Here is a 26,121-nt window from a genome sequence, read left to right on the forward strand (position 1 = left end):
TAAACCAGGTAGATCACATGTTTCCGCATTTTTATCATGAGCAAGATGCTTTTTGCAGTTTGAGATTTGTTGTAACTGCATCTAACCAAAGCATGTTAGTCAAATTTGATATATTTATCTATCGATATAGATATATATCGATAGATAAATATACATATATCTATATATACATATATATATATAGATATATATATATATCTATATATATATAAAGCTCCAGGTATACATTTTATAGGTATGAATTAGCGTCTCATGTTGTAACTCTGAGGATGTATTAATGGAACGTGGTATGTTGCATTACACCACTAGATGGAAGTAGAGTAAAACAATTAGACGTCTCCATGAATCTTCTGTTAAGAAACCATTTTTAAATCTGTTGCCACCTTGTGTTTGTCAGCAAAAAGCCAAAGTAAAAATGATAAAGTGTACACACACATCACACATAATGGAAAAAGGCAGTTTATTGCAACACAAAAACAAACAAACAAATAAAACTCTATGCATGTAAGAAGGCCATGCTGTACAGCTGCACTGGATCAATGAAACCCATGAACACACTGTATGTGGTGGCTTAAGAATCAACAAATAGCTGCACAGGTTTAGACATACTGGAACAGTTTGGGGTGTCAGAATGATATGCACTTTCAGGGGTGATAGGGCCCAATACCATTCAGTCCCAGTTGGAAAACATACCTTTCTATGCTCTGACACAGAGCATAGAGCATCTGAGACCTTGTGATGTTTCTATATCTCTTTAAATGATCGTCACATCTGTCACATCTGTCTGAGAGCTTGCATCCAAACAGCTGCAGGTCCTGTTTTGACTTTGGTTACACTTTGACACAAGAACAAAATAAAACGGGCCAAAGATGCACTATCACATATGATACTGAAATCAGAAGAAAACAGGAAACATTTATTAATGGATATGCTTTGGAAAAGGTCTACATGATTTTGGATAGTACACAGTGGCGGATGTAGAGTAAAAGCATAAAGTCAAGTGCATAAGACGAGGACAAAGCAAAGAATCTGAAGAGATTGATCTTCTCAGCTTCATGAGGATTTCACCGTCATGTACAAAAATCCAGATGTGTTTTCATGACTTTCCTGTTGGAATCTCATGAAGATGGGGGTTTAGTGGGAGCAGGGTTTTGGTCGGGTGCTTGGATATGATCAACGCAGCATCACCAGGCAGACAGGCTAGGGGTTTCGTTTTGTCGGTTGTTGGTCTGGAGCTCCTAGCTGGGAGAGAGCGCAGGGCTGGGTTCAGTGCTGATGTTGACCAAACACTCGCAGGACTTGAGGCTTGCCAGGGACTTGGAGCTCGGTAAAGAGGCCAGGGAGCCGCACAGGCCCAGCATGGAGGGAGTGTTGTCTTTTCCTGCAGCAACAAAACATAGAAAAGCACCATAAAATTCAACTTATGATTATGCATAGTTTAAACTGCCTACATGAAGCACCATACACAGGCATGAAGCCCGCCTTTGTGCTAATATATGCATCTACATGTGCATGGGTGGCTGCCACTGAGAGGCTTTTATGTAACGGTGAAGAGAGTACAAATATATTCCTGCACAGCCAGAAATAAAATACCCTCATTTGAACTGACTCAGTAAAAGCTGCTGCAGCAAATATTTTATGATGCACATTGTAATGCTGAAAAGCAGTTTTACCTGCTGAGGTCCAGGCAGCGTCTCCGTTCTGTCCCCCATCAGTCTTCTGGGAGTCAGAATTCAGACTGACTTCAGCAGAAAGCTGCTCCAGACTGTGGAAACTCCTCCTGTACGACACAAATATCACCTCGATGCAAATAACACCAAACTGCAATAGTCTATTCATCAATAGCTTCTATACTTGAGTGAGTTTCATGCCTGATTTATTTGACTTTAGTATGGTATGAAAAAATGCCTAAATAAAAAGGGTTTAATACAGTGCAGAAAAGATTTTGACAGACTATAAACACAACCAACCAGGAACACATTGTTGTATTGTGCATGTAAGTTCACCTGCGGAACAACTTGACATCGCCTTGGTTGTTTGTGATGGCAGACCACTGGTTGACCAGTGGGATGGAAAGATCTTTAGCCAGATGGGAGGAATCGCACGGCATGAGGGTAGTGCTGAGGACAGAACAGACAAAAGATTAGCAATTTATTCAGAAATCTCTTCTTAACAACACATAAGAAAGTGCTCTTTTTCTTCATCTCTAAAGAAGTTATTTCAGCTGAAAATCTTCATCAAATCCTTTGTAGTGACTGTTTTTAAAACTCCCTTTTCAATTTTTAACCTCAGCTGAAAGTGTGTGTGAGCAAAGAAAAGAGGTGAAGGTTTTTTTGTGCTCCCTCACAGTTGTGCCTGCAGCTCCAGCACGATGGCCTCGAGCTCTTTCTTCTCCTGCTGACCCTGAACTGTCAGCTCCTCCACCTTTGCTCTCAGCCGCTTGTTCTCCGTCTCCACGTTCTTAAGCTGCGACTCCCGCAAGCGCACCAGCTCCTCCAGATAACCCTGGACAAGCACACGTGCGATTAGATGAGGATTTCTGTGAAGACGCTGATAGGAAATAACGGTATGCAAAGCTTTCTGGGAGCCACCTTCTGGGCGTAGACGATCTTAAACCTTTGCTCCATTTTGCGACACTTGTTGCTCCAGCTCTCCTCGTCAGTCACCAGAGGGATGTAGGGATGCTCGGGGACGCTCTCCTCGCTGTTACTGCTGTCCACACTGCGGCGGTCATCCTCATCACTGAGGTAATCATAGCTTAACAATAGAAAGCCAAGGAGAATTGTTTCACTCAACATTCTGCGCACAATCGAGTAATATTCACAGTGGATGAATGATACCAGCTGGGTCAGTCTCACCTCTGAGTGAACTTCAGGTACGGTGTGTAGTCTATCACAGCTGGGGATTTCCCATCCAGAGTCTCGCCCTTCAAGCAAAAACTGCACAGAAGTGACTTCATTAGAAAATGCTTTTTTTTTAGTTCACAAACCCACTTGGTTTATACATTATCCACCTCTGAATATACTGGTAAATATACTAAAACATCTGTATTTCTATTGCTATTAGGCTTCAAACCCAAATAACAGGTCTGATTAGATTGAATGATAATTAGTAAACATAGCAGTTTTGATTTTAAAAAGCCTGGGCTGGTGTGCGTGCTCATATTTTGAGTCTCGGCAGGGCACAACTTCACCTGAAGTCAATGGCGCTCAGTCCAATCAGCATGCCTGTCAGCACTGTGGCTTCCTCTCTCAGCAGAATCGCTCCCTCATCATAGAACCTCCTGTCAAGTAAAGAGGCAAAAAGTCATCATTTATAACTTCCCAGGTATCACTTTGACAATCGTTCTACCTGTGGTGGTGAGTTAAACACTTTATAGTAATCTTAAAGTTCTGTTTACACTGAAAGTTTCTTACCACACTATTTTTAAAATGAATACATAATCCCCATGACGTAGTGAAGAAAAACTGCAGCTGAATCTATCAAAACCAAAAATGTTCCAATAACATCTGACCTGGTTGTTCTGGTGTCCCGCAGAGCAGTGGACACATATTCAGACAGGCGTTTTTCCATCAGCGCCACTCGAATCCATGCCCGACCCTGTGGGATGACAGAAGAAGTCGGACGTAACAGAAGGCCCTCTTTCACACTCACCCACACACACAGTTGTGCGTATGAAAGTCCTTGCCTTGGCTCGCGATGTGCTGATGTTCTCAATGTTTTCGATGCTGGCGATGCAGTTGTTCTGCACCTTGCTGCATGCAAGCCGGATATATTCCCAGAAGCTGCGCTGTCCATCTGAGCTGAACCAGCTTCCCGAACCTGGTTCAGCATAGAAGCACAACGGTGAATAGTGTCTCCTTTAAGAGCAACACAGCCTGTAATAAATGGTTAAACGGTGCAGCGCTTTTTCTCTACAATGTGGGGTTCAGTGTTTTGGGGATTGACCCGCCAACCTTCTAGTTAGAAGCCTTCTACTCTACAGCCACAACAACAGTCCAGCTGACTGTATAAGCAGACCCACTTCATAGAGACTGAACACATCAGTGGTAAATGTTGACAGTTTGAGGTGTGTACCAGCTCTATATTAAATATCTTTATACTGTCTAACATTTCCAGTCATGTTAACTGATTTGAACATCATTGGCTGCGTTATATGTTACCTGCAGTGTTACCTTTGAAGCGGTGGCTGAGGATGTGCTCTAAAATAGCAGCAAAGTTAATAAACTCTTCGGATGAGTCATCTATCGGCTCTGCTGTGTACTTTTCAAGGAGAGTCTTTACAGAGAATCTGAAACAGAGGCACAGAAACCAAGAGGAATGAGAAAAATCACAACACAGTGTCAAGAAAAAAAGATGTAACCTCACGTGTTAAGGACTCTCAGTTGGTTTTGTGCGGCACATCCCATGCAGCTGTGTACTGTACTGTACCGAAGCACACAAATGTACTTCTGTATCGAAACGGGCAGGGAGGAGGCTTTTTTCTTTTTTTTGGGAACCACGCCATCTTATCACACTGAGGTCACCCCAATTGTCTTGTATACTACACAAAGCACCCCCTTCAGCGCTTTGGCAGTGTTATCATGAAAACAACACAATTAACCCCCTGTCTTTTCAGTCTTTGTGCGTGCAGTGCTTCCAGTTCCTTTTGGGTCTTGTCTCTCTGAGGGACCGACCAGCATCAAAGAATGATCAAATAATTCCCTCCCCCTCATCTATAGATTGTGGCCTGATCTATTTAGAGGAGCTGCTGCAGCTTTAGGTTGGCTTCTGACCTCACATGCTCACCCTTCTGCACCGCAGAAGGACTGCTATGCAGCGCGCATGTTAGGAGCTGGCATCCAGGCACAGGCTCGGGCTGACTGCCTCCGCTCCGATGGGCAACACTAGCATCACAGAGGGCAAGACTGCCCTGGCAGTGGGGAAAACCTCCATAGCCAGGGGAAAGACTACCGTCTCCTTAGGCAACTCCTCCATCTTCAGGGGAGTGACCACCACCTCCATGGGAGACTCCACCATCCAAAGGCAAAAGACGACTGTGGCTCTTGGACGAGCAAGCTTCACCCGGGGATCCACTACCACCTCCTTCCGCAAAGCCTTGATGTCCAAACGCAGGACCACCTAGATGGAGAGGACCCCTGAAGCAAGGGCTAAGACAACCAAAGCAGCCCAGCAGTCAAAAAAAGACTCTAACAATGAGTGGAAAACTACATTTTCGTCAAGTAAGACTTCCTTCACTAAAGGCAGGGTTTCAATCCTGAGGACTAAGTACGTCATCTCCTGGGGTAAAAATTCAGTCTCCTGGAGCAGAACCACCGTAACTTTGGGCAACACCAGCGTGGCAGTGGGCAAAACCTCGGTGACACGAGGGGAGACCACGAGCTCGCTCATCACTCTGACCTTCACTCATGGGACCAAGTCTGTGTCTGTGGTCAAAACCACCCTCGTCAGAGGGGAAGAAACGCATAGCAACATCTACTGGAATTTTCACACTTGAATCCAGCACACACTTAAAAAAAACCTGGATATGTCTAGGTGGTCAGTTTTAGAAGGTCAGTAGCATTAATTGTCAGTACAACTGAGCAGCTATATCTGTGATCAACGTGTATCAGAAATTTGAAGTCGGTAGTTACTCATCTGCTTATAAAATAAAAGAGGAGGTTCCAAAAAAAAGTGAGTTGCAGATCTAATGGGTTTGAAAGCAGAGACGAGCTGTGCTGAGCGTGTTATGCAAATGTGACAGTGATGAGATGAGGCTTCATGGTTTGTCGTCTTGACAGGGAGGGGACGTGTGAACACAAGTGTGTGATATATGTGGAGACACAAGAGCATGTGTGGTTTTCACAAACACAATTCTGTTGTTCAGCCATCGACATGTCCACATCACTGGTACAAATGTAGGAGTTCTGTTCATGCCGATAAGTCTTCCTACGTTTCCATAACGCCGCCGCCATACATTCGGCAGCAAACCCTGTTTTCAACAAGACTGTAAAAGCTGATGATGTAACAGTGCTCATAAAGATAACATGTCTAAACACTGCTTTGCTTGACTTTTTTTGTATGGAGATTTTTATGAGCTATCATAAGATCTTATTTCATCAAATCAAAGTAAATATAAGCAGTTGCTTTTTTAAGAGTTTGGCAGGGATACGAGTGGATAATAAATACCAAGTAAATGAACCACACCTATATTTCAAATGGATTGAGGATATTAATACAAGAGAGGTGCAATCAAAGCCTTGAATACAAGTGAAGAATGTGAACTCCTTCAGCCTTCCATCTGTAAAAAACGGACACTGTGCAACTCATTTTACATATGGTGCATAAAGCTGTACATAAAGGGAATGTCTTACAATCAGAGGCTATAGGGAACAATGGCTCAGAAGAAAGTGATGTCACCACAGACTGTCCTCTTTGCAACAATGTGTCCTTCAACCGTCCGGTGTCGTCGTGGCGATGGGACAATCGCTCCACTGTCCCAGTTCCCCCAGATAGGCTGCGGCCACCTACGGCTGCCTCTGTCCATTCACAGGACACATGGGTGGTATGTGGCCTTCCAAAGCCCACGTAGACTAGCTCAACGAAGGCATTATGTGACACGGGGGTCGCACTATCCATGCTTAGCATTCTGGTCTGCTCAGGATCCCAGCTGATGTTACTATTAACCCTGAGGGCTTGCAGAGCAGGGTGTGCTGCATGAGCGTGCGATGCTTTGGGTCGAGTGAGTCCCAAACCCCACATCTGAATCTGGGTCAGGAAGACGAGCTTCTCCTCAATGGGCAACACCAGTTTCACCGAGGGGAAGACGGCCTTAACCCTGGGCAACACCACCATAAAGAGGGGGAAGAGCAAGCTTGCCATGGGGAGCTCCTCCATCAGCCGGGGCAGGAGCACAACATCTCTGGGGTCCTCCACCATCACCAGTGGGAAGACCAAGATCTCCCTAGGCAGTGCCTCCTTCAGCAGAGGCACTACCAGCACCTCTTTTCGGAAAGCCTTCTTCCCCAAACGCAAGACGCTCTAAATGAGAGGGAACCACTTCGTGGGGAGGGGGGACTGGCGCAAAATGTCAAAAAATCATCAGCAAAGACAAGATATGGACACTACTACAGCATCTGCATAGGGTCGATTACAACTGAGGGGAAAAATTGGATTAAATTTACTTTTGGAGCTTTGACTTTGTTCGGTCATGCCGGATTTATCAAGGAAACAGGTTAGTGCCATCTAAATTCTGTCTGATAATGTTTTCTGCTCAGAGAAAGTGGGTCAAGCAGCGTTTTAATGTGTTATAGAGCCCGAGGGATTTTGGCAACCCTTAATCAATGGCCCAAAAATACTGCTGGGAGATAATACCAGTAAGTACATAAATCAAATGTTACAGCAAAGATTCACTGTTACTTTTCAGCTTCAAAATAATATCTTCTTTTTATCTTTATTATATATTATATATTTATATATTATATATATATATTTTATATTTATTATCTTTTGGGGAAAAGTCAGAAGTGGAGAAAATCTGTGAAACTTTCTTCTAAAATTCTGTTCTTGACAGAGAAATGTATGAAATCAGGCAACTCTGCATTATACACAGTGCTGAGTTCTTGAAAAAAACCACATGGAAACCCCTGATTAATGGAAAAGCTACCTCTGTGCTGATGTGATCGGATTTGAAACCATTACAGCACAAATTATGCTTTCGCCGGCCTGCATGATCCAAAAATACATTGGCAGTGTTATCATAAAAGAAAGATTGCAGCAGATGATTGTAAATTAACTGAGGTCCTTTGATCTGAAGAGGAATTGCTGGTATGCCTCAAATGCAAATGGATGGAGTGGAATGGCAACATGCTCTTGGTACGATTTGACACTGAAAAACAACTGCAAAGCCTTCTAACAAGCTTCTTTTGTGCCTCCTCTCATTCCGCCTGGATCTCCGCCAAGCCCACTCAGCTCTCTTTAAATGCCCTCTTGTTCTCTTTCTCGCCCCTCTACTGTACTTACTCAACTGCGTTTTGAGCCGCAGCCCCACACAGGATAAGCATTTATCATCAGTGGCACCTAACCCAAATACAAAAAGCGTAGCATCAACTCTCTCAACTTTTTTTTTCTTTTTCCACTCATAAACATTTCCCTGACTTCTTTCTCTTCCTCTGTCCTCTTATTTCTGTCTCTCTCTTCAGTCTCTGCATAACCAGCAGGATCAGATGACTGGCGGCAGCATTGTGCAACACCAGCCAGTACTGACCTGTCGGGGGAGACGTCTTGTCCTGCACTGGACTGGCAAAAAAACAGTCATGAGAGAAAAACAATTCCTTGTGCTCTGTTAAATATCAAAATATAAATCATAGTTTGGGCCAAATCCAAAAGTTGTAACTACAGCAGGGTGTGTCTCTCTCACCCGTCCCCTCTGTAAACAAGTGTTCAAGAAAAGTGTTGCATGGTCAGCGGAGGTGGAGAGGGATCAGGGCGCCAGATGGACAGCAAGGGTGTTTGGCTGAGAAGCACTGAGAGCGTAAATCAGAACTCTGAGCATGACAGGGGGGGTTAAAATGACTATTAACAGGGTGACACACAGATTTCAAAGGTGAGAGGGTAAGCTGATCAGCTGATAATAGGTTCAGCCACGCCGACTGAAACCTCTGCTGTAATTTCAGATACTTGACGGTACTCGTAAAAACAAGTGTAGCTTCAGAAACTGAAAAAGACTCTTTAAAAGTGGAAATCACGCCACACATACAAATTCAAAGATTTTTTCTTTTTTTTTTTTACATATTTCTTATTATTCTTTTGAAATGGAGCGGAGATAGAAGAGAGACGTACGAAATGATGCAAATGTCATGCTTTACTATCACTAGATATTTACAAAGAGCCACCCCCTTGCAAAAGCATGCCCAAGAATGTGAGTCTGCACACCACAGCACAGAAACAGTACTCTCCTCTGGAGCCACGCCCCAGAAAAGCTAAGCCCTCAGCCAAGATGCAAAGCATCACTCTGCAGACACCCCCCCCCCCCCCCCCCCCCCCGTTCCTTTTGTTTACAGGAAGTAACTGAAAGGAGAACACTTCAAATTAGACCTGTCTCACTCATCTTATCTATTCTTTCTCAGGTTCACCGTGTCCACAGCAACACTCTTCCTGCCAGACAACGGCACGAGTCCTCGTTGCCGGACTAAGGCAACAAAACAGTCAATTTTACACCAAATAATGCAGAATGTGTGCTGTAAACAAGCACATGGCAAGTTGTTTGACTTTTCATCCCCAATATTTGGTCAAATTGTGCCCAGATTACCTCAACTGGGACTTTGAGTTCCATTAGTAAATTACTGCTCGCTGCAGGAAGCCTCAGCCTGTCATGTTAAGAGAAAGCTTGTTGCTAGTGACAACAGTGGATAGATACAGTAGATCGTGATGACACTGCTGTCACTCTAGATGTTTTAAACATCACAAAGTCTCTTCATAGCCATTAAAGAAAAATCTGAGACCAGAAAACGCTCCTATTTAGGCCACAAAACATTTGAATTCACTCTTTTGGATCTGTCACCTGACATCAGTTATCTATTTTACTATTCATCATTAATCTTAATTGTAGTCCAGTTTATCATGAGATGACTTCATTGTAATGCCCATGAACCCCTGATGCAGAAACTTTTTCCTGAGATGGTGCAAATGTCAGATTTTCCTTCGTTACATACAAGTGTATTTTGCTGTACGTGTGTCTCTCTTTAAAATGGGTCCATTCTGTTATGTACACCACTGTAAACAAGCCAATGAAACACTGTAGAGATTAGTCAAGATATTGTGCCTGGTACTGGTGACCAACATCATGCCAGACCAAGTGGAAACCTTATAAACAGGACTGTGATGCCGAGTTGTTTTTGTCAGTAATCGAAGAAATCAATGAACCTGAAGACAAAAAAAATATGGGAACTATTTGCCCCTGAAACTGCAAAAACAGTCCTTTTTTTCAATAAAACAAACTGTTCAGAGTTTAAAATGTTAATCTGTGTGTGCTGACTGTATGTTAAACAAGTATGTTTTTACAGTGAGGGGGAAAACGGTCAGACTTTATACACATACATGTATTAGGGTCCAATAAGCTTGGCCTGATGTACTAATCAAGCACTAACTTCATTTAGCTACCGTAGCCAGGCAGAAATTCATCTGTAGGAATATCTTTGTGTAAGTCATGAACCCGGATCCTGGATTCTGCACCAACATGTTGCCCAGCCTGCTTTACTGTCCAGCCAAAGGGCCACTGCTGATTCAGGATCTCTCCCCATTAAGACTGAACCATCACGCAACAACTTGAATCATCTCTGATCAGACTGGCATCTGGAAGATCGACGTAAAAAGGTCAGATATGTGAGGATATGAACGAGGAGATGGGGCAGCGACACAGACACGCCTGGAGGAAAATCCCCCTTAAGAAGCTAATCAACGTCATTAGAAAAACGAAAGAAACTGTGCAGTGAGCATTAATGATGGAAAGCTGTTTGAGATTTATTTCTGTCTTGTGGTGTTTGTTTTGTCATTAAAACGCTTAAATGATTAAATGTGTTTTTGCACGTTCAGGAAAAAAAGTGAAAACAAGTGCATCTTTGCGTTCTCGCTAATCTTTCTCTGTGTCCACTGTGAGAACTTTTCTTTCTTTGCAGGCATGCTCTGCTTCATGTTGTGTGTTTTTGCCTTTCTGTACGTGTCACTAGAATGCAGACAGAGCCTTGGACAGAAAGGAACTGGAATAAAAATGCTTTACTGTGTATCTACCAGAGTCTGGGCTTTTTTTTTTTCTTTTTCTCCCTCTCATTATTACATATTACATCATCTTCATACTGCAGATTCACTGAAAGGCCGTAGATAAAGATGCCCTTTATCACAATTAATCAATCCAAGCACAGCTATATTTTCCAACAACTCAGGGATCATCTTACATAACATAAAAAAACTATAAAGTATGATAAGGTTACTACAATCTACCAAATATCAAAAAGATTTTAATTACCAGGGAAACATAATATACACACATATATAAACTGAATTGTGGTTATAAAGTTATTTTATGGGTAAAATGTCTGAACAACATTTCTGTAGATTTATAGGATGGTAATTTGTAGGTTTTCTTTTAGGATTTTGGACTATTGGTAGAACAAAATAAGCTACTTAAAGTAATCACATAGGTTTCCAGTAACCATAGTGTACTTAATCGGTTAATGAAGAAAATACTCAACTGATTAAAATTATGAAATATGTAAAACTTCCCATATTTGAGGCTCTTGAACAATTAATTAAACTGCTCACCAACAAAGCTTACTCTGAAGAATTTATACTTAACTCCAAGTTAAAAAAAAAGGCTGGACACGACTGACAGTACATGACTTAGAACATCAAAGACGACATCACCTGCAGCAGAACCTGAACACTGCTTCCAAAAGGACTTCTGAATCATGTGGATTCTCAGTATTATATAAATCTGGACATGTTGTGCAGCTGAAACCTTCTCAGCGAGTCAGTTAATTGTCCTCTCAGCTCAGACATTTACACTCCTAACCTCGCTGAACACTCTGGAGGTGAGTGGTTCATCGGAGCCTGGCACACACTGCATATCACAGTCCATCTCTGCACTGTATAAGCTGGATGAAGGAGGATGGAGGGCCATAGATGTGGGGAGGAGTCCTTGCTGGGTTCCCAATGTCCTTGTCCCATTCAGGCTCTCATCCTCCCAGCATGGGGGGAGGAAATCTGCTGTTGGCTTGTTTTATATCTCCTGAGCCTGGTGTGGACACCATGAGCTCATCGTGGTGACATTATCATCATTTGAAGCTGCATTTATCTTTACAGACAGAAACCAGACAGGTGACTACTAGACATTAAAAAAAAACCTTTCAAGGACAGACTATATCACAACAAAGATACATTATTAGATATAATAATCACATCAGATTCTTAGATGTAAACGAGCATGCCAGGTTGCAATATTTTTCTCAATTCTCCAAAAGCGGGTGTGATGGCAGGGTGGGTGAAGGTGAAAACGCACCTGCCTCTTTTCTCCGTCTCTTGCTTTTCTAGAAATGTGTCGAATATTCTGCATTATTTTGAATCCATCTTTTGTTTCACCTCAGGAATCAACGCTGAGGTGGGCCCGTTAGATAGAAGCCCTCCACGGTGGTCAGATTGATTTTTTCTAAACTGGGCAGCATGCAGAGACAGGTACTTTTATACAAACAGTACATCGACGGGGTCGTGATGTGTACCTGCAAACCGTGATGAGGTTTTTTCGCTCCACAGCGACGCTCCGAGCAGACGCCTTCTTCGATGTCAGACCCATAGCCATTGCTGTCTGATGCAGCCCGACTCCATCCAGCGGCGGCCCCGGGGCCTCTTCTGGATCCGTGCCCAGGCCAGGACCTCTGCCTCCGCGGGCCGTGCGTGCTACCAACACCGGTGTCCTCTGCGTGGAGCCACGGATGCTGCAGCGGCCGCAAGAGGACAAGGTGGAAGCGACAAGCATGAAGTTACACACGATTACTTAGGTGAGTTCCTGCTGAAAGTTTCAAAATAAAACCACAAGTATTCATTTGTGTTTTATTGCACTGGCTATGTGTCCACAAATGATCTTGTTTTTCCACCTTCCTGGTTTTATTCAATGCATATCAGACGCTTGGCACAGCGGTAAGACAAATGTAGCTATATGATGCCCTCAAGGACGCTAAATTGCTTTAAGGCTAAATAAGACTAAAGGCCATCATACTAAAAAGAACTGTTGGAAGTTGTGGTGTGTTTGTGAGCTTTCCTATAAAACAAAAGCAACATTCACATATTGTGAATTAATGTTTAATAAATGTTCAATGAATATTTCAGCAAAAATAGAAAGGATTAAACAATGTGAAGACTTCGTGAAGCACATCAACCAACCAACCAACGATTATTTATTGTTAACTATAAAATCCATTATCTCTGTATACGATTTAAATACAATATACTGTTTTATTTATTATATATTAGGGCTTTGTATGACAACTCAAGAACTTTGCCTGGCATCTTCACTTGATAATATTATTATTTTACACTTCTTATAACAAAACATATAAGAGAATTAGCCAGGACAGTTACAACAACAAAACACAACAATACCCAATATTCAGTTTTAGATGTTCATTTGTAACTATTTTTTTAAATTGGCAACTGTGTCTCAGACCAAATGGCTATGAGCTGTGGGGTTCCCCAGGGGTCAATCCTGGGACCCCTATTGTTCAATGTGTACATGTTTCCATTAGGCCAGCTAATACGCAGCTATAATGTGTCCTACCACAACTATGCAGATGACACTCAGATCTACGTGTCACTGACGGCAGGAGAACACGGGCCTGTAGATACATTGTGTCGCTACATTGAACAGATCAGTGTGTGGATGCAAAACAATTTTCTCCAGCTAAACTCAGACAAAACTGAAATCATTGTCTGTGGTCCACAGAAACAAAGAGAAAGTGTTATTAGTCACCTTGAGACTCTCTCTCTTAAACCTAATAATCAAGTTAGAAATCTCGGGGTAATATTGGACTCAGACCTGAACTTTAACAGCCACATGAAATCAGTAACATCAGCAGCTTTTTACCATCTAAAAAACATTGCCAGAATCAAAGGAATAGTGTCTAAACCAGACTTAGAAAGACTGATCCATGCGTTTGTCTCCAGCAGGTTAGACTGCTGTAACGGCCTGCTCACTGGGCTCTTTAACTCTGGAACAGTCTTCCAGAAGATGTGAAACAGGCCCCAACTCTGACAATGTTTAAATCCAGGCTGAAAACAGTTCTATTTAGCTGTGCATATGACACCTGAAAGTATTTTATCTGCACTCTTCACTTTTAGATTAATTAATTAATGATTATTTTTTATATTTTTCTTTTTCCCCCTCTTCTTTGATTGCTTTTAACTGTGTTTTAATTTCTATCTTTTAAACGCCTTGTCTTTATGTAAAGCACATTGAGTTGCCTGTTGTATGAAATGCGCTATATAAATAAAGATGCCTTGCCTTGCCTATACTGACTCTTTAACACATTATTTGCAACAACATCTCGACACCTGATAATATGAAGGTGTTAATTCCTTCCCATGCCCTCCATTCGACCTCACTTTCTCTCAGGAATATCTTTAATGTAATTTAGTCAAAACTATGCTTATTTTTTTTATATAATTAATCAAACATGGACAGCCGTGATTATCTTCACAGCCAGAAGTGGAAATAACATTGGTTGGCTCCGGGACAGTAGAGGGCGCTGTTGCGACAGGGAATATTTACAAGCTGTTAGCAAGATGGCGGAATCTGAAGAGCCAAAAGCGGCGTCTTGCACTTTTTTGTTCAAAAAATCTACTAAAAAATTCAGTGGGCGGAAAAGAAAAGCAAGCGACAGTGATAAAGGTAGTAACACAACCCTCTTGGTGTTTTTTTAGTATGTCAATTAAGCTTACACTGCGACTTTGGCGTCGATACTGGTGATTCCTGGGCTGTCGAAAACAAACTAACAATAGTTGGTGTGTTACAGTGTTTCTCTGATGTAAACTTAAACTTATTCATTTTTCAGATGATAAGAGTGACGAGGATCAGAGTGTTGTGATCAGAAAAGAAAAGAAAGGCGGTCGGGTCAACCCCATGATTCAAAAGGTACCAGAGCAACAATGAAAAACAACGTCATAGCTCATTTCAGTGAAACGGAGGAAAACGTTATTTTTCTTCCTCTTTGCACAGACCAAAAAGGTGGAGAAAGACACCGTGTCTTCCAGTGAGAGTGAAGATGGCAAAGAAGACAAAAAGATCACGGTTGCATACAAATCTTCACGGTCAGCGGTGAGTTGAAGCGTTTCTTTCACATAACCATAATGCTCTAAAGCCAAGCTCAGGATATATCAGACAATCAGAAACGTGTCTTTGGTCTGACGCTATGAGTGAGGTGTCAGTACCTAAGATGGCTGTTTAGTTGTCAGGACATTCTCTTTTTTGTCTGCCTCCATGCTTTTCTGTACTCTTATGACCTGCTTTACGTACATATTATGTTAATATATTTCACAGTTTCTGTTTTTCACCTTACTTTGTCCCTAAAAAGAAACCAGAGGGACCGGACGACATGGGAGCAACCGCTACATATGAGCTGGACACGGAGAGGGACAACGATGCTCAGGCCATTTTTGAGAGGAGTCAGAAAATCCAAGAGGTAGGAAATGCGTTTCCCTGTTTTTATTGATGGAGAACTTACTGTCTTTGGGGGGGTGAAGAATTCATCCTTGTAACACACACATTGATTTTCATTACAGTTGGTTAAACTTGATCTGGAAACTCATCTATTTATCCACATGATGTAGAGTCTTTTTAATCGTTTAACAGGAGCTGACTGGTAAAGAAGATGATAAAATCTACCGTGGCATCAACAACTACCAAAAATTCATAAAGCCTAAAGATACCACCATGGGCAATGCCTCCTCTGGCATGGTCAGGTGAGGCAAAGCAGCCATGAAAACATCGCCTGTGTTTACTAAAATTATATTTCTGTATATACTATATATCTTTTTCTTTTTTTTTTTTAAAGAAAAGGACCAATCAGAGCCCCTGAGCACCTGAGAGCCACAGTCAGGTGGGACTATCAGCCAGATATCTGCAAAGACTACAAAGAGACTGGTTTCTGTGGTTTTGGAGGTCAGCAAAAAGAAAATGACCATTGGGAGTAATCTATTAAATAATTAACCCCAACCCTTTTCATTGTATTTTGACCGTTCATTTCTCCATGTTCCTCTTTGCTGCCATCAGACAGCTGCAAGTTCCTCCACGACAGATCCGACTACAAACACGGCTGGCAGATTGAGAGGGAACTGGAGGAGGGCAGATATGGAGCAAATGGTGAGTTAATTAAGTGGTTTCCAAATCTACTCTTCGCACAAGTGAGCACTTTCTAAAATACGCTGCGTTTCCATGTAGATGAGGAGAACTACGAGGTGAGCAGCGATGACGAAGACATTCCTTTCAAGTGCTTCATTTGCAGGGAATCTTACAAGAACCCCATTGTCACAAAGTAAGTTTTCTCTGAATGTTTTGCTTTGACGTGCAGAACCATGTTTTGCAATGTTGAGTTAACCTGTCAAATCTCTCCCAGGTGCAAGCATTATTTTTGTGAGGTCTGTGCCCTTCAGCATTATCGCAAGTCTAAGCGCTGCTATGTGTGCAACACTCAAACCAACGGTGTCTTTAATCCTGCTAAAGGTGAGCGTGGTCTATCTGAAAGAAACCTCTAAGACGGACTGAACAGAAATTGAAGTGATTGATGCAACTCAGTTTTTTTTTTTTTTTTTTAATCATCCCTTTATTCCAGAGTTGATGGCCAAGATGGAGAAACATCACGCTGCCACCGACCAACCACCATCTGATGAGGAAGATTAGCATCTGAACATCTTCAACCCTCCCTATTTGTGTTTGTCTATGTACATTTTTATTAAAAATTTCTAGGTTTAGTTGCCTCAATCATTTGGTGCCATCAACTTAAAACACTCAACCCGAACCAAGTTTATTGTAAAGTTTTATATTTGCAACACTTTGCTTTGCCCTTAGTTTCAAATATACATGCAGACAAAACGAGCACCCATAAAACATTCACTTTTACGTGAGGAACACCCAGAGGTGACTTCAAGAAGATGAAGATGTCTACGCTTTTAAAGTTGAACAATAGTAACCTCTGTGCAACAAAAGAGAAGCTTAAAAAATGGATGCAATTAATAATGTAACACAAGGAGAGAGCTAAGGAATGTGTTCACATGCTGTTCCCTTAGCTGACCCTCAGGAAAAACACGCATACCTTCCCATCTGGTGTAGGGCTCGAACTGAGTCAGCTGTGAGGTCTGCTGTGCATCCTTATGGTGGCCTCTGAGCAGATGGGCCATGCTTACATAAGAGGTAGAGTGTCCCCTCTGAATATTCAGTAGCAGCTTCCCATTGATCATCCTCATGACTTTAGGTTTAAGATACATGTACATCCATAGATCTTCCTCGGATACTTCAGAAACAGTGTGAGGAACAGGGGAGTCCCGTGGTGTTTTAGCTCCCGCGAGGTTATTGCGTGCAATCTGTAAACAGGTGTGTGATTGTGTTTGTGAAAGAGGCCACCAGTGCAATGTGCAAAAGTTTGCACATATCTAAAGAACAAAAGCATGAGCGAGACATCAAAAAGAAGCAAGACCGCTGCTGGCTTTCAACCTCTGTCTGAGAACACCGAATCCTTTCAATTTGACATTTGCAATATTTAACAGGGAACTACAACAAAAACATTCCTGTGTGTTCATAGTGCCTCCATACAATCCTATGCTTGTCTTCCATCACGTCCTCCACTGTCAGAAGTCCCAGTCGTCCACATCCAGGTGGCTCAGACCAGACTCCAAACTTGCCAGACCAGAGTGAGAGTCCTGCGCCTGGGAGCTCTCAAAGCATGTGATGGGTGACACGGGCCGCAACAGCTCAGGCAAAGCCTCTGACGGTCTGCGTTTGATCTGAGAAAACAAAAATATTGGGACACGCACTCAAACATCACTTTTTCTTTTATGATGGGAAATTATTTTTCTTTCAAATTGTTTGACTAATTTTTATATTTAAAGTGGAGTATTTTTATGGCCGGAACTGAGGATACTTCAGTGGCTGGAAAGTATGTGGAAAGTAACAGCAAATACACAATGAAAACGTCTGGATTTTCCTGATTATTTTACACACCTGTTTGATGAAGGGATGTCCGATGAGAGTGATGGCAGATGGTCTGAAGAAGAACATTGCAAAAAAAAAAAAAGAATAATTTTACCATTTTGAAGCCAAATACTTCCAAGAAGCATTTCCAGCACAATATTTTAACATGAAGATGATTGTGGCCAACCTCTTTTCTGGGTCTCGCTGTAGACACAGCTCAACAAAGTTGTGGAATTGTGGGGAGAACGTCCGGTTGTATGGATGTCCTCCCGACGACGTGGAAGGCTCTCCGTTAGAGTGCCGGAGCCCTCCTGCTCCTGGACCCTCACAGATCCCAGAGTCCGCTCCAGAGCGGGATGGCTTCAGGGACAGCTCCTCTGGGGGGATAGTGGTGGTATCCAGCAAGCAAGGTACTGTACCATTTAGCTTCTCCAGCAGCATCTGTGGAAGTGGACTGTCAAGCTTGATCTACTGATTTCAGATAAAAGTGAGTCAACTGTCCAGTTAATGGAAGCTGGACTTTTCAACGTCCAGGTTTTAAGAGGAATAAAACAAACTTCGTCCCAATTCTCATTTGCAAGGGTCAAATTTAAAACATTTGTTAATGTGATGTACCCCGCCATTTTATACACAGAATTGATCTCCACAGTGCAAAATGCGACATATCAAAGCAGAATATTGATAGATCTCTGCTGACCTGTGTAGCTGGCATGTCTTTGAAGGGCACATGTCCATTAGCCAACTCACAGGCTGTGATACCAAGGCTATAGATGTCCGATCGAGAGTCGTAGCCCTCCAAATTCTGAAAGAAAACATTTCAAGTAGTTGTCAACTGTTCATTTTATCATGGCTGTTCTTCATACTTTTGTACTGAAGACAGCAAAGAGAACTGTAACCCTGCAGAACAATATTTCCAAAAAACAGTTTCCTGCTGGGGTGAGAAGGAAGTACCTGTTGCAGCACTTCTGGGCTGAGCCACGGCAGCATCTTCACACTGTACTGGGGGAAGTCGTGGACCACTTTGGCCCTCTGGCCATGACGAATCAGACTGAAGATGCTTCGCAGACCCGACATACAGACCCTTCCATCCGCAGATATCAAGACGTGGCTAGCCTTCACACTCCTAGATGACCAAAACAGTAAAGACAATGAGTATATATAATAGACCAATAACTATAGTGATTATTAGTTAAGTCTGACTGAATAAAAAAAGAAAACCCTTGTCTTTTCAGACTTGGCTCGTTGACGTTTGTCTTACCGATGCACATATCCCATGTGGTGGATGTATTCAAGAGCTTTCAGCATGCCAAGCAAAATATATGCGATGGTCAGCTCACTCATACCATCTGCAAAATGCGTGCAGATTAGATCTCTTGCTGACCCTGTGAAATCAAACACGCATAACCATTAGGAGAAAAGCAATCCTGAGTCGATAAAGGCTACTTTATAATGATATGATTTAGTACATCAATGATTCAGTGGCAGTTGGAATTATTACCATAAGCCATGAAAGGTGTGATGACCCAGAGCTCATTTTCAGCTATGAAGATGCTCTTGTATGGTAGAATACTGAGGTGATGGAACAACTTTGACACATGTAGTTCACCCTGATAGGAAGAGGAAAGGATATTATACAATTTTTTTGTCAAGATGACAGATTACACTAATAAAATGAAGGCGGAATTCCTTCCCACTGAAGATGAAACAAGGGGATGAAGATAACAGGAGAGTTGAGTCGTGAAGACTTATGGGAGTGATGATGCAGACCTGCAGGTAGGTAACCATGTCATTAGTGCATGACTCCAAGTCGATTCGTCGAATAGCTACATGTTCCCCAGTTGGTCTGTATCGAGCCAGGTTCACAGTCATCAATTCATCCAAGCCCTTCCCTAAAACACACAAAAAAAAACTGAGTGTGGCTGGTGTGTTGTGAAATCAATACGTGCAGCCAAGTCAGTATGAGTTTGCTTTTACATACCAATTACAGTGAGGAGCTCATATGAGCTGCTGTCAGGGAGGAAGCTTCCCATGGTGTCTCGACAGGGAAGTGAAGTCAGACTCTCCTGACTGTTCTCATTTGCCTGAAGGTGGAGGGGAGAAAACAGAAGGAATGAAGATTGGTTCTGACCCTGGCTTCATTTGTCACAGAGGACTGTAACAAAGAGCTTGTGACTGACTACCAGAGGCCGGCCTTATGTGTAGTAGTTGTTAAACAATTACAAGAAACAGCAGACTGACGTGAAAAGCAAATTGTTAGCATGACCCACAACACTACTAATATTAGAAAAGATTAGTAATACATTATGGCAACCCATAACAAGCAATGTATCTAGTAAACACGAGTATCTACCATTAAAGCACATAAAACTATACGTGGTGCTGAATGACCCCAAGGAGTTACAATGCAGTATCAGTATTTATGAAACACTGACATTGATGGTTTATCTTATTATTAAATAAATACAGAATAACTCTGTGATTGATGCAAACTCTAGAATTTCCTCTGCTCAGTTAAAAATTTTGTGAACACGTGTAACGAGGATAAATATTCTTGGCAGTGAGGACTCCTGAATTCCACCAATTTAATGCCATAGAAATGATGGAAATGGACAGATTGCAGTAGCAAGCTGTGGAGGCAAATGAAAGCAAAATGTGGCATTATTTGGACCGTTTTCATGGTGACCCAGTTTAAGATGTACAGTCAGCATAAGAATAATGTAGCCTAGCAAGCCAGACCCGTACAGCAAATAGCCCCGGAGCAAATTCATTTTGCGGCCGCTAGGGGCGTCTAGATTTCTAGGCTAAGAATAATGTACTTTGAGCTGTGAGTCGGAGACGGCTTTATGCGCGGGAGCACACAGCTGTGAAATATCCTCACAGATTAAACTAAATGTGTCCTATATGTGTACAGTTCAAAAGAATGTTAATCCAAATATTTCAGCCTAATGCACTTTAAATTAAACACAATTTAACTGCAAAGTCAACCATGCTTTGGCACCAATTGCTTCGGGCTCTTATACACCAAACCAACATGAGGAACTTGCAACATCAAAGTGCCTCCTTCTGTATGCCCTCACAATCACCTGCATCTGAACAAAAAAAATAAAAAGTAGCACTTCAACAAACTGCAAAGGTGATATCCAACTGCTAACTAGCACATTATAATCAGAATCATATAAACAAACACAAAACATAATAATATTAAACAACAGGACATCATTTTATAACTTGCTCAGTTAGATAAAAATGTAAACAAAGCAACGTTTACATAAAAAAGGTCATTATTAGTTCAGTTTTTAGTATCTGACAGTTTTAATGTGTCTAAACGACTGGAAAACCTGCATTTTAATTTAATCTAAATCATTGTATGGATTGTTTTGTATACAATGCTTTTAGCAAACTTTTAAGTTTCATGCAAAGAAAAGACAGTTAATGTCACATTAATGCATTGAGCTCATTTACTACGCTGTACATCCAGTAATAGTCATTTATCTCACCGAGCATGTTTACATGACACAAGGAAACAAAAAAAAAATTATTGTGTTAGCCTGGCCAAAACCAGACTTTAGAAATACACGTAAATGTGTCTGTCAGACTGAAATTGTACAAAATCGAGCTTCTCAAAACCGGACTAACACACTCGGGTAAAGCAGTTTGGGCGCTCCGCACATGCTCCACAGTAGCTTTTAGCATCTTCTTCTAAAGAAGTAAAACAAAAGTGTATGTTGATACAGATGAATTCCCAAATGAAGCTGCACTCCCTCACATATTTTATATGTGCATAAGAAACTGTGACTGGAAAATCAGCCAATTATGACAACTTGTCAAGTTGTGGATGATTTCCAGAGTATTGCTCTGCTCAAACTAAATAAAGATTCTAAAACTGCAGCATCAGCTGACAAACCCCCCTTCAAGTAACTTAAAGACAACATCTGTGTTGTGAATTCTGCTATACTTAGGTTTTTGATGATCTTCCACTGTTAAAGTTAGAAGCAACAGAATGTTTGAATGTTTTTCTTACACTCTACAGCATCCCAGTGTAGTTCATTCTTAAACAAATAACTGATTCCACTCCCAGGTATGTATAATGGAACAAATAGGGTGGTCGAATTAAATGGCCAAGTCGAGCTGTGAAGGCAGATGAGAAACAGCTGTTCACCAACACACTGAGCAGCCAGGTGTTGGCTTGGTGTATAAGGGCCCTTAAAGGAACATCTGCAAATGTTAGTTGATCACATTGAGTACAGCAGAAGCTGCCATTGTGATCAAACTCTGAATGGATTGCCGTGAATTGCAAAAGCTAAAAGCATGGAACTCCATCCATCAACAGACTGCAGTGAAACCATTTCAGTTCACCATCAACTCAACAGCAGCACGTACACAAAGTGGCACAACACAAAATATCCTGAAACAGTGAGTTCAAACTTTTAACGTGGCTATAAAAAGACTTTTGACTCTAAAACAGAGCAGCTGCCTGGAGCACAGCATGTTAACACATGCAGGACACTCAGACAGAACCATTACAATAGGCTGTATGAGAGAATTACTCTTTCTCTCTGTGAGAACAAAACTTGACAACCCAACAAAAGCTGTGGTGAGTGAGGTGAAAAGACTGTCTAAACTACAAGCATGTGCAGGATGTCATGAAGTGGGCACTCATGCATACATAAATGTGCAAAGCCTTGGACTATTGTGGATTCCTCTAAATATAACTCTGTGTGCGCACACACGTATACCTGCATGCACGCACATACACAAAGGCTCATGGGGGATGACGATGCAGTGACAGGAGTGCCACACTTACTTTCCTGTGTGAGAGTCCCTGAGCTTGCTCTGGGGTAGAAAAACCATGTCAATGATATAAAAACATGTACACAAAGAAAACGAGAGAAGGTTCTGTGTTTAGAGAAGCTTTTAAACTGGTAAGCACAGGCTTTGGATGTGAGGTTTCGTTGCATGTCGCAGAATTTAAATGTTGCTGGTATCCCTGAATTTATCAAAATCAGCAGCGTTGTCCTTCAGGTGATCAGCTCCAAAGTGACAGTGTGCACCAATAAGGACACTCATCTGTTAAACAGACAAGATTCAACATTTTCTTACACAAGAAAATGACAAATGAACACAGCTACTCTGTGGGATATTATGTAAGGCAATGGGAACTGAGAACAGCCAAAACAGAAATGGCATACTTGCACAAACATGCAATGCTCAACAATGACCTGCAAGCAGAACAATGGAAATGAACCGAAAAAAAGAGCGTAATTCACTCCAGAAACTTTCAATAATACAGAAAAACTACAATAATGTAACATGATAATTATTGCCCAGTCATCCTGTAAGCTTAATGGTTAAGACACATACCACATAATCCCAAAGTCTGTGGCTTGACATCTGTCCACTGGACCTGTGTTACATCTCATATCCCCTCTATCCACCCACATTTTGTGTCTGTATCAAAAACTATATTGTGGAATAACTAACAACAAAGTATTATACAAATGAACAGTGCAAATGTTCCACTCCATTTCAAAAGCAACATACACTGAACACAATTTACCATTAATGAGGCTTGTTCCCCTCCCCCCCTCTTAAAGCAGATTATCTCAGAGAAGTGTATGTTCAGGACTCAGATTTGCTTGGTTTGACGGAGTTGTTCACCTTAGCTTTTCTGAACATACCTTTCATCAAATTAACCCGCTCTGTGGTCTAAAGGACAGAGATTTTTACACGAGGGGTGGTTGGTCAACATCACAAACGCTGGTAGACTAATATGACTGGAAAAAGATAATCAAGGAAATAGAATAAGAACCTCTCTCATTTAATTCAGGCATTTAACCCTTGTGCCGCGTCAACTTTGTTTCAAGTGAATTTCAAATTCAAAACTAAACCCCAAAACATCAATAAACTCCCACCAATATTCATTCACTAATATTTTCTGTGGTGATAAAAAATATATAAATAAATAAATGATATACCGTAAAGTCAAATTTAAAGGAACTGGCACATAAATTATTCGATAGCCAAAAACAAACACATTAAAAGAAGATAGAAAAATTTACAGGGATCAAATAAAAAAGGCGCATCTGTTTAATGCATCAAGCACACACAGGAATTAATTACCAAGCCATTTTGTTTCTGCCATCCTCTACACAAACAGAAACAATGAAGCAATAAAGCTCAAGACAGGTTGGACAGGACTGATGACGAATTATTAGGGATGACATCTGAGAAGCACTGCAAAGCAAGTACTCAGAGCAAAGCTAACATGAGAACTCGATACTGGTGTCTCTTTGTGCTCGTGTGCAACATAATGTGTAACCAGTAGTTTGGGAATGCTTTTATGATGAATTGTTTTGACTTAAGCCTCACCTCCGAATAACTCCAAATCCCGCAGGCTCTCCACACTTAATTTCTCAGATACCCAACGCTGATAGACACAGAGGGTTAAAAGCAGGCATGGAAAAGAAGAGAAAAATGCGAGCAAGAATAAGAAAAGCTTACAAAAAAACACATACATGAAGTTTTTTATGCTACAACGGTTAATGAAGACTAATTTGCTGATGTACAAGTTTCTTGTATCTTCCGTTAAAAAGAAGAAGTCATGGAAAGCTTTATGAAAAATAAATATATATGTATATATTTTTGTCTTTGAGCAGTTCTGGATCAATACAATTTTCTTTGTATTCTTAAGAAATTATTGACACATTTTCTTGAATTAATAACTTATTTTCTTGGACTACTGATCAAATTTAATGGAAACAATTAATAAAACATAAAATCAGGCAAATTCCTATTCAAAGTGTAGAATTAAATGTGAGCTTAAAACAGGAAATCACCCCTATAAACTTATGTCAATAATTAAAGATGTGTGGCAAACACTTACAAGAAAAGACATGGGTCCTCTTGAGTTTGTCACAAATGATGCCGAAAACAAGTACAGGTCGATTATCTGTGGAAACAGTTGGAGAAAAATTGTGATGAAGAGGATGTCATGTTGGTACTCTTCCTGTCAGTTTCAATTTGAGGAGGAATTTAGAATATACAGCTTATCTATTGCATGCTTTTAACTTACCAGCATGTAACACAAGTGGCACATCATAATTTTTAAGTTTGCACACAAATTTTTGACGAAAACCATCGTGTTTTTTTAAATGTATCTTTTGACAAAGTGGCAAGTAGTCTCTTTAGGGCATAATATTTTACGGAACAAATTAACAAAATAACAACTAAAACCCGACTGGCGACCTGTCTAGGGTGTACCCCGCCTCACACCCGATGACCACTGGGATAGGCTCCAGCCCCCCCGCGACCCGACCGGCGGATTAAGCGGGTATAGAAAATGAATGGATGGATGGGTGGACAACTAAAACCCTGAACTCTATAACCCATGGACTTTACTAGAAGCAGGGATTCCTCATTAGTTATGCTTTGCCATGGTTTTAGTGCAGCTCACTGTTTATGGGTAGAATGGCCTTTAGTTTTGTCCACAACAAGTGATGGGCAGCTCGATGAGGTTGAGATTATGTCAACTCTTCATCTTTAAAATCATCCTGGTGATCTTCTGTCACATCATCAATAAACAGTAGTGACCTAATGGTAATGGATGTCACACATGAGATTTATGAATGCTCTGCACCTTAGATTAAATAGTGAAGTCTTATCTTTTTGGTAGACATAGGTAATGATACGCCTGTCTTCTGGAGGATTCTGCATGGTATAAAGAAGTTATTCTGTACCATGTAAAGGACCGTGGGATCCTTCATTTCAGTGGACATCTAAAATCACCCTTCCTCTAATTTTGTATGCAATAATTAGACTACAATGTTTTCATAGACGTGCAGAATTGTCTGACATAAACCTATGTTGCAAATACAACAAATACAACCTATGTTGCAAATACAACATAGGTTTATGGTGCATAAAATAGGTGCCAGACGATCTCTCGGTAGTTTGTGTTGATTTGCGCAAGCATATCTTAGTATCTTAGAGTTGAAGCAGAATATTTACGTTGAAATAATTCTGACTATTATGCAAACAGATATGCCAAGTTAAACGATAGCAAACTAAATAGCCTGAAAAGATTTAAGAAGGAGGGGAAAACTTGTAACAGAAAACCTGTGACAAGCAAGTAGCTTGTTCTTAATGTTTTGATGGAGGACGCCAGCTAGCGTGAGTAAATTATCGCTAGCCAAAGTAGCTACGTTGACTTATTCTAACGAGTAAATACAATATTACTGAAATGTTCTGATGACTTACCAAGTTATTTTGAAGAAAAGCTATACCTAGATGGAGTATTAGTATACTTTAAGCTATCCTATTTATCGAACCATCATGTCAGCCTGGATGTTTTGGTCAACCCTCGTACGCTTTCTCGGTTGACCACTGTGTCGCGCATTGATGACGACATGCCC

General features: G+C 41.3%; 4 protein-coding genes across 7 annotated transcripts; 2 read left to right on the top strand and 2 right to left on the bottom strand.

Moving 5' to 3' along the window:
• Positions 1-443: 443 nt before the first annotated feature.
• On the bottom strand, positions 444-12,512 carry rundc3aa (RUN domain containing 3Aa). Of its 2 annotated transcripts, none has more exons than XM_075453522.1 (11): positions 12,252-12,512; positions 4,176-4,291; positions 3,689-3,822; positions 3,515-3,600; positions 3,194-3,283; positions 2,859-2,939; positions 2,592-2,757; positions 2,348-2,505; positions 2,007-2,120; positions 1,674-1,780; positions 444-1,381 (listed from the first exon to the last, which is right to left on the bottom strand). In XM_075453522.1, the coding sequence occupies exons 1-11, from the start codon at positions 12,506-12,508 to the stop codon at positions 1,239-1,241; spliced, it is 1,452 nt and encodes a 483-aa protein (XP_075309637.1). In that variant the 5' UTR covers positions 12,509-12,512; the 3' UTR covers positions 444-1,238. The 2 variants fall into 2 exon arrangements, with proteins under 2 accessions (XP_075309637.1, XP_075309636.1); XM_075453521.1 differs by having other exon boundaries at positions 4,164-4,291.
• Positions 4,771-6,029, top strand: zwi (zwilling). The gene has a single exon (XM_075453523.1). The coding sequence runs from the start codon at positions 4,877-4,879 to the stop codon at positions 5,123-5,125; it is 249 nt and encodes an 82-aa protein (XP_075309638.1). The 5' UTR covers positions 4,771-4,876; the 3' UTR covers positions 5,126-6,029.
• Positions 12,513-14,281: 1,769 nt separating the features above from the next.
• rnf113a (ring finger protein 113A) lies at positions 14,282-16,494 on the top strand. The gene is made up of 10 exons (XM_075453228.1): positions 14,282-14,416; positions 14,580-14,659; positions 14,744-14,842; positions 15,099-15,206; positions 15,377-15,486; positions 15,579-15,685; positions 15,797-15,886; positions 15,965-16,058; positions 16,140-16,246; positions 16,356-16,494. Exons 1-10 carry the CDS (start codon positions 14,311-14,313, stop codon positions 16,421-16,423), a joined length of 969 nt encoding a protein of 322 aa, XP_075309343.1. The 5' UTR covers positions 14,282-14,310; the 3' UTR covers positions 16,424-16,494.
• Positions 16,495-16,546: 52 nt separating this feature from the next.
• Positions 16,547-26,101, bottom strand: strada (STE20 related adaptor alpha). Of its 3 annotated transcripts, XM_075453225.1 has the most exons (13): positions 25,967-26,101; positions 24,594-24,659; positions 24,080-24,137; positions 22,515-22,543; positions 19,689-19,791; positions 19,478-19,599; positions 19,209-19,317; positions 18,969-19,092; positions 18,662-18,833; positions 18,408-18,512; positions 17,898-18,151; positions 17,741-17,783; positions 16,547-17,523 (listed from the first exon to the last, which is right to left on the bottom strand). In XM_075453225.1, exons 2-13 carry the CDS (start codon positions 24,603-24,605, stop codon positions 17,368-17,370), a joined length of 1,287 nt encoding a protein of 428 aa, XP_075309340.1. In that variant the 5' UTR covers positions 24,606-24,659; positions 25,967-26,101; the 3' UTR covers positions 16,547-17,367. The 3 variants fall into 3 exon arrangements, with proteins under 3 accessions (XP_075309340.1, XP_075309341.1, XP_075309342.1); XM_075453226.1 differs by lacking the exons at positions 22,515-22,543; positions 24,080-24,137; XM_075453227.1 differs by lacking the exons at positions 22,515-22,543; positions 24,594-24,659; positions 25,967-26,101.
• Positions 26,102-26,121: the final 20 nt, after the last annotated feature.

The sequence above is a fragment of the Odontesthes bonariensis genome, chromosome 21 (genome assembly GCF_027942865.1).
Source record: "Odontesthes bonariensis isolate fOdoBon6 chromosome 21, fOdoBon6.hap1, whole genome shotgun sequence".
Taxonomy (NCBI): Eukaryota; Metazoa; Chordata; class Actinopteri; order Atheriniformes; family Atherinopsidae; genus Odontesthes; species Odontesthes bonariensis.

Excerpts from the sequence above, each read along its gene's own strand:
- zwi (XM_075453523.1), top strand. The coding sequence starts at position 4,877 with ATGGGCAACACTAGCATCACAGAGGGCAAGACTGCCCTGGCAGTGGGG.
- rundc3aa (XM_075453521.1), bottom strand. The coding sequence starts at position 12,508 with ATGCTTGTCGCTTCCACCTTGTCCTCTTGCGGCCGCTGCAGCATCCGT. Across the intron at positions 3,823-4,163 it reads CTTCAAAGGTAACACTGCAG|GTTCGGGAAGCTGGTTCAGC; the intron begins GTAACATATAAC and ends ATGCTGAACCAG. Across the intron at positions 3,284-3,514 it reads CGGGACACCAGAACAACCAG|GAGGTTCTATGATGAGGGAG; the intron begins GTCAGATGTTAT and ends TTTACTTGACAG.
- rnf113a (XM_075453228.1), top strand. The coding sequence starts at position 14,311 with ATGGCGGAATCTGAAGAGCCAAAAGCGGCGTCTTGCACTTTTTTGTTC. Across the intron at positions 15,207-15,376 it reads GGAGTCAGAAAATCCAAGAG|GAGCTGACTGGTAAAGAAGA; the intron begins GTAGGAAATGCG and ends ATCGTTTAACAG. Across the intron at positions 15,887-15,964 it reads GGGCAGATATGGAGCAAATG|ATGAGGAGAACTACGAGGTG; the intron begins GTGAGTTAATTA and ends GTTTCCATGTAG.
- strada (XM_075453225.1), bottom strand. Across the intron at positions 19,792-22,514 it reads AGGGACTCTCACACAGGAAA|GCAAATGAGAACAGTCAGGA; the intron begins GTAAGTGTGGCA and ends CTCCACCTTCAG. Across the intron at positions 19,318-19,477 it reads ACATGGTTACCTACCTGCAG|GGTGAACTACATGTGTCAAA; the intron begins GTCTGCATCATC and ends TCTTCCTATCAG.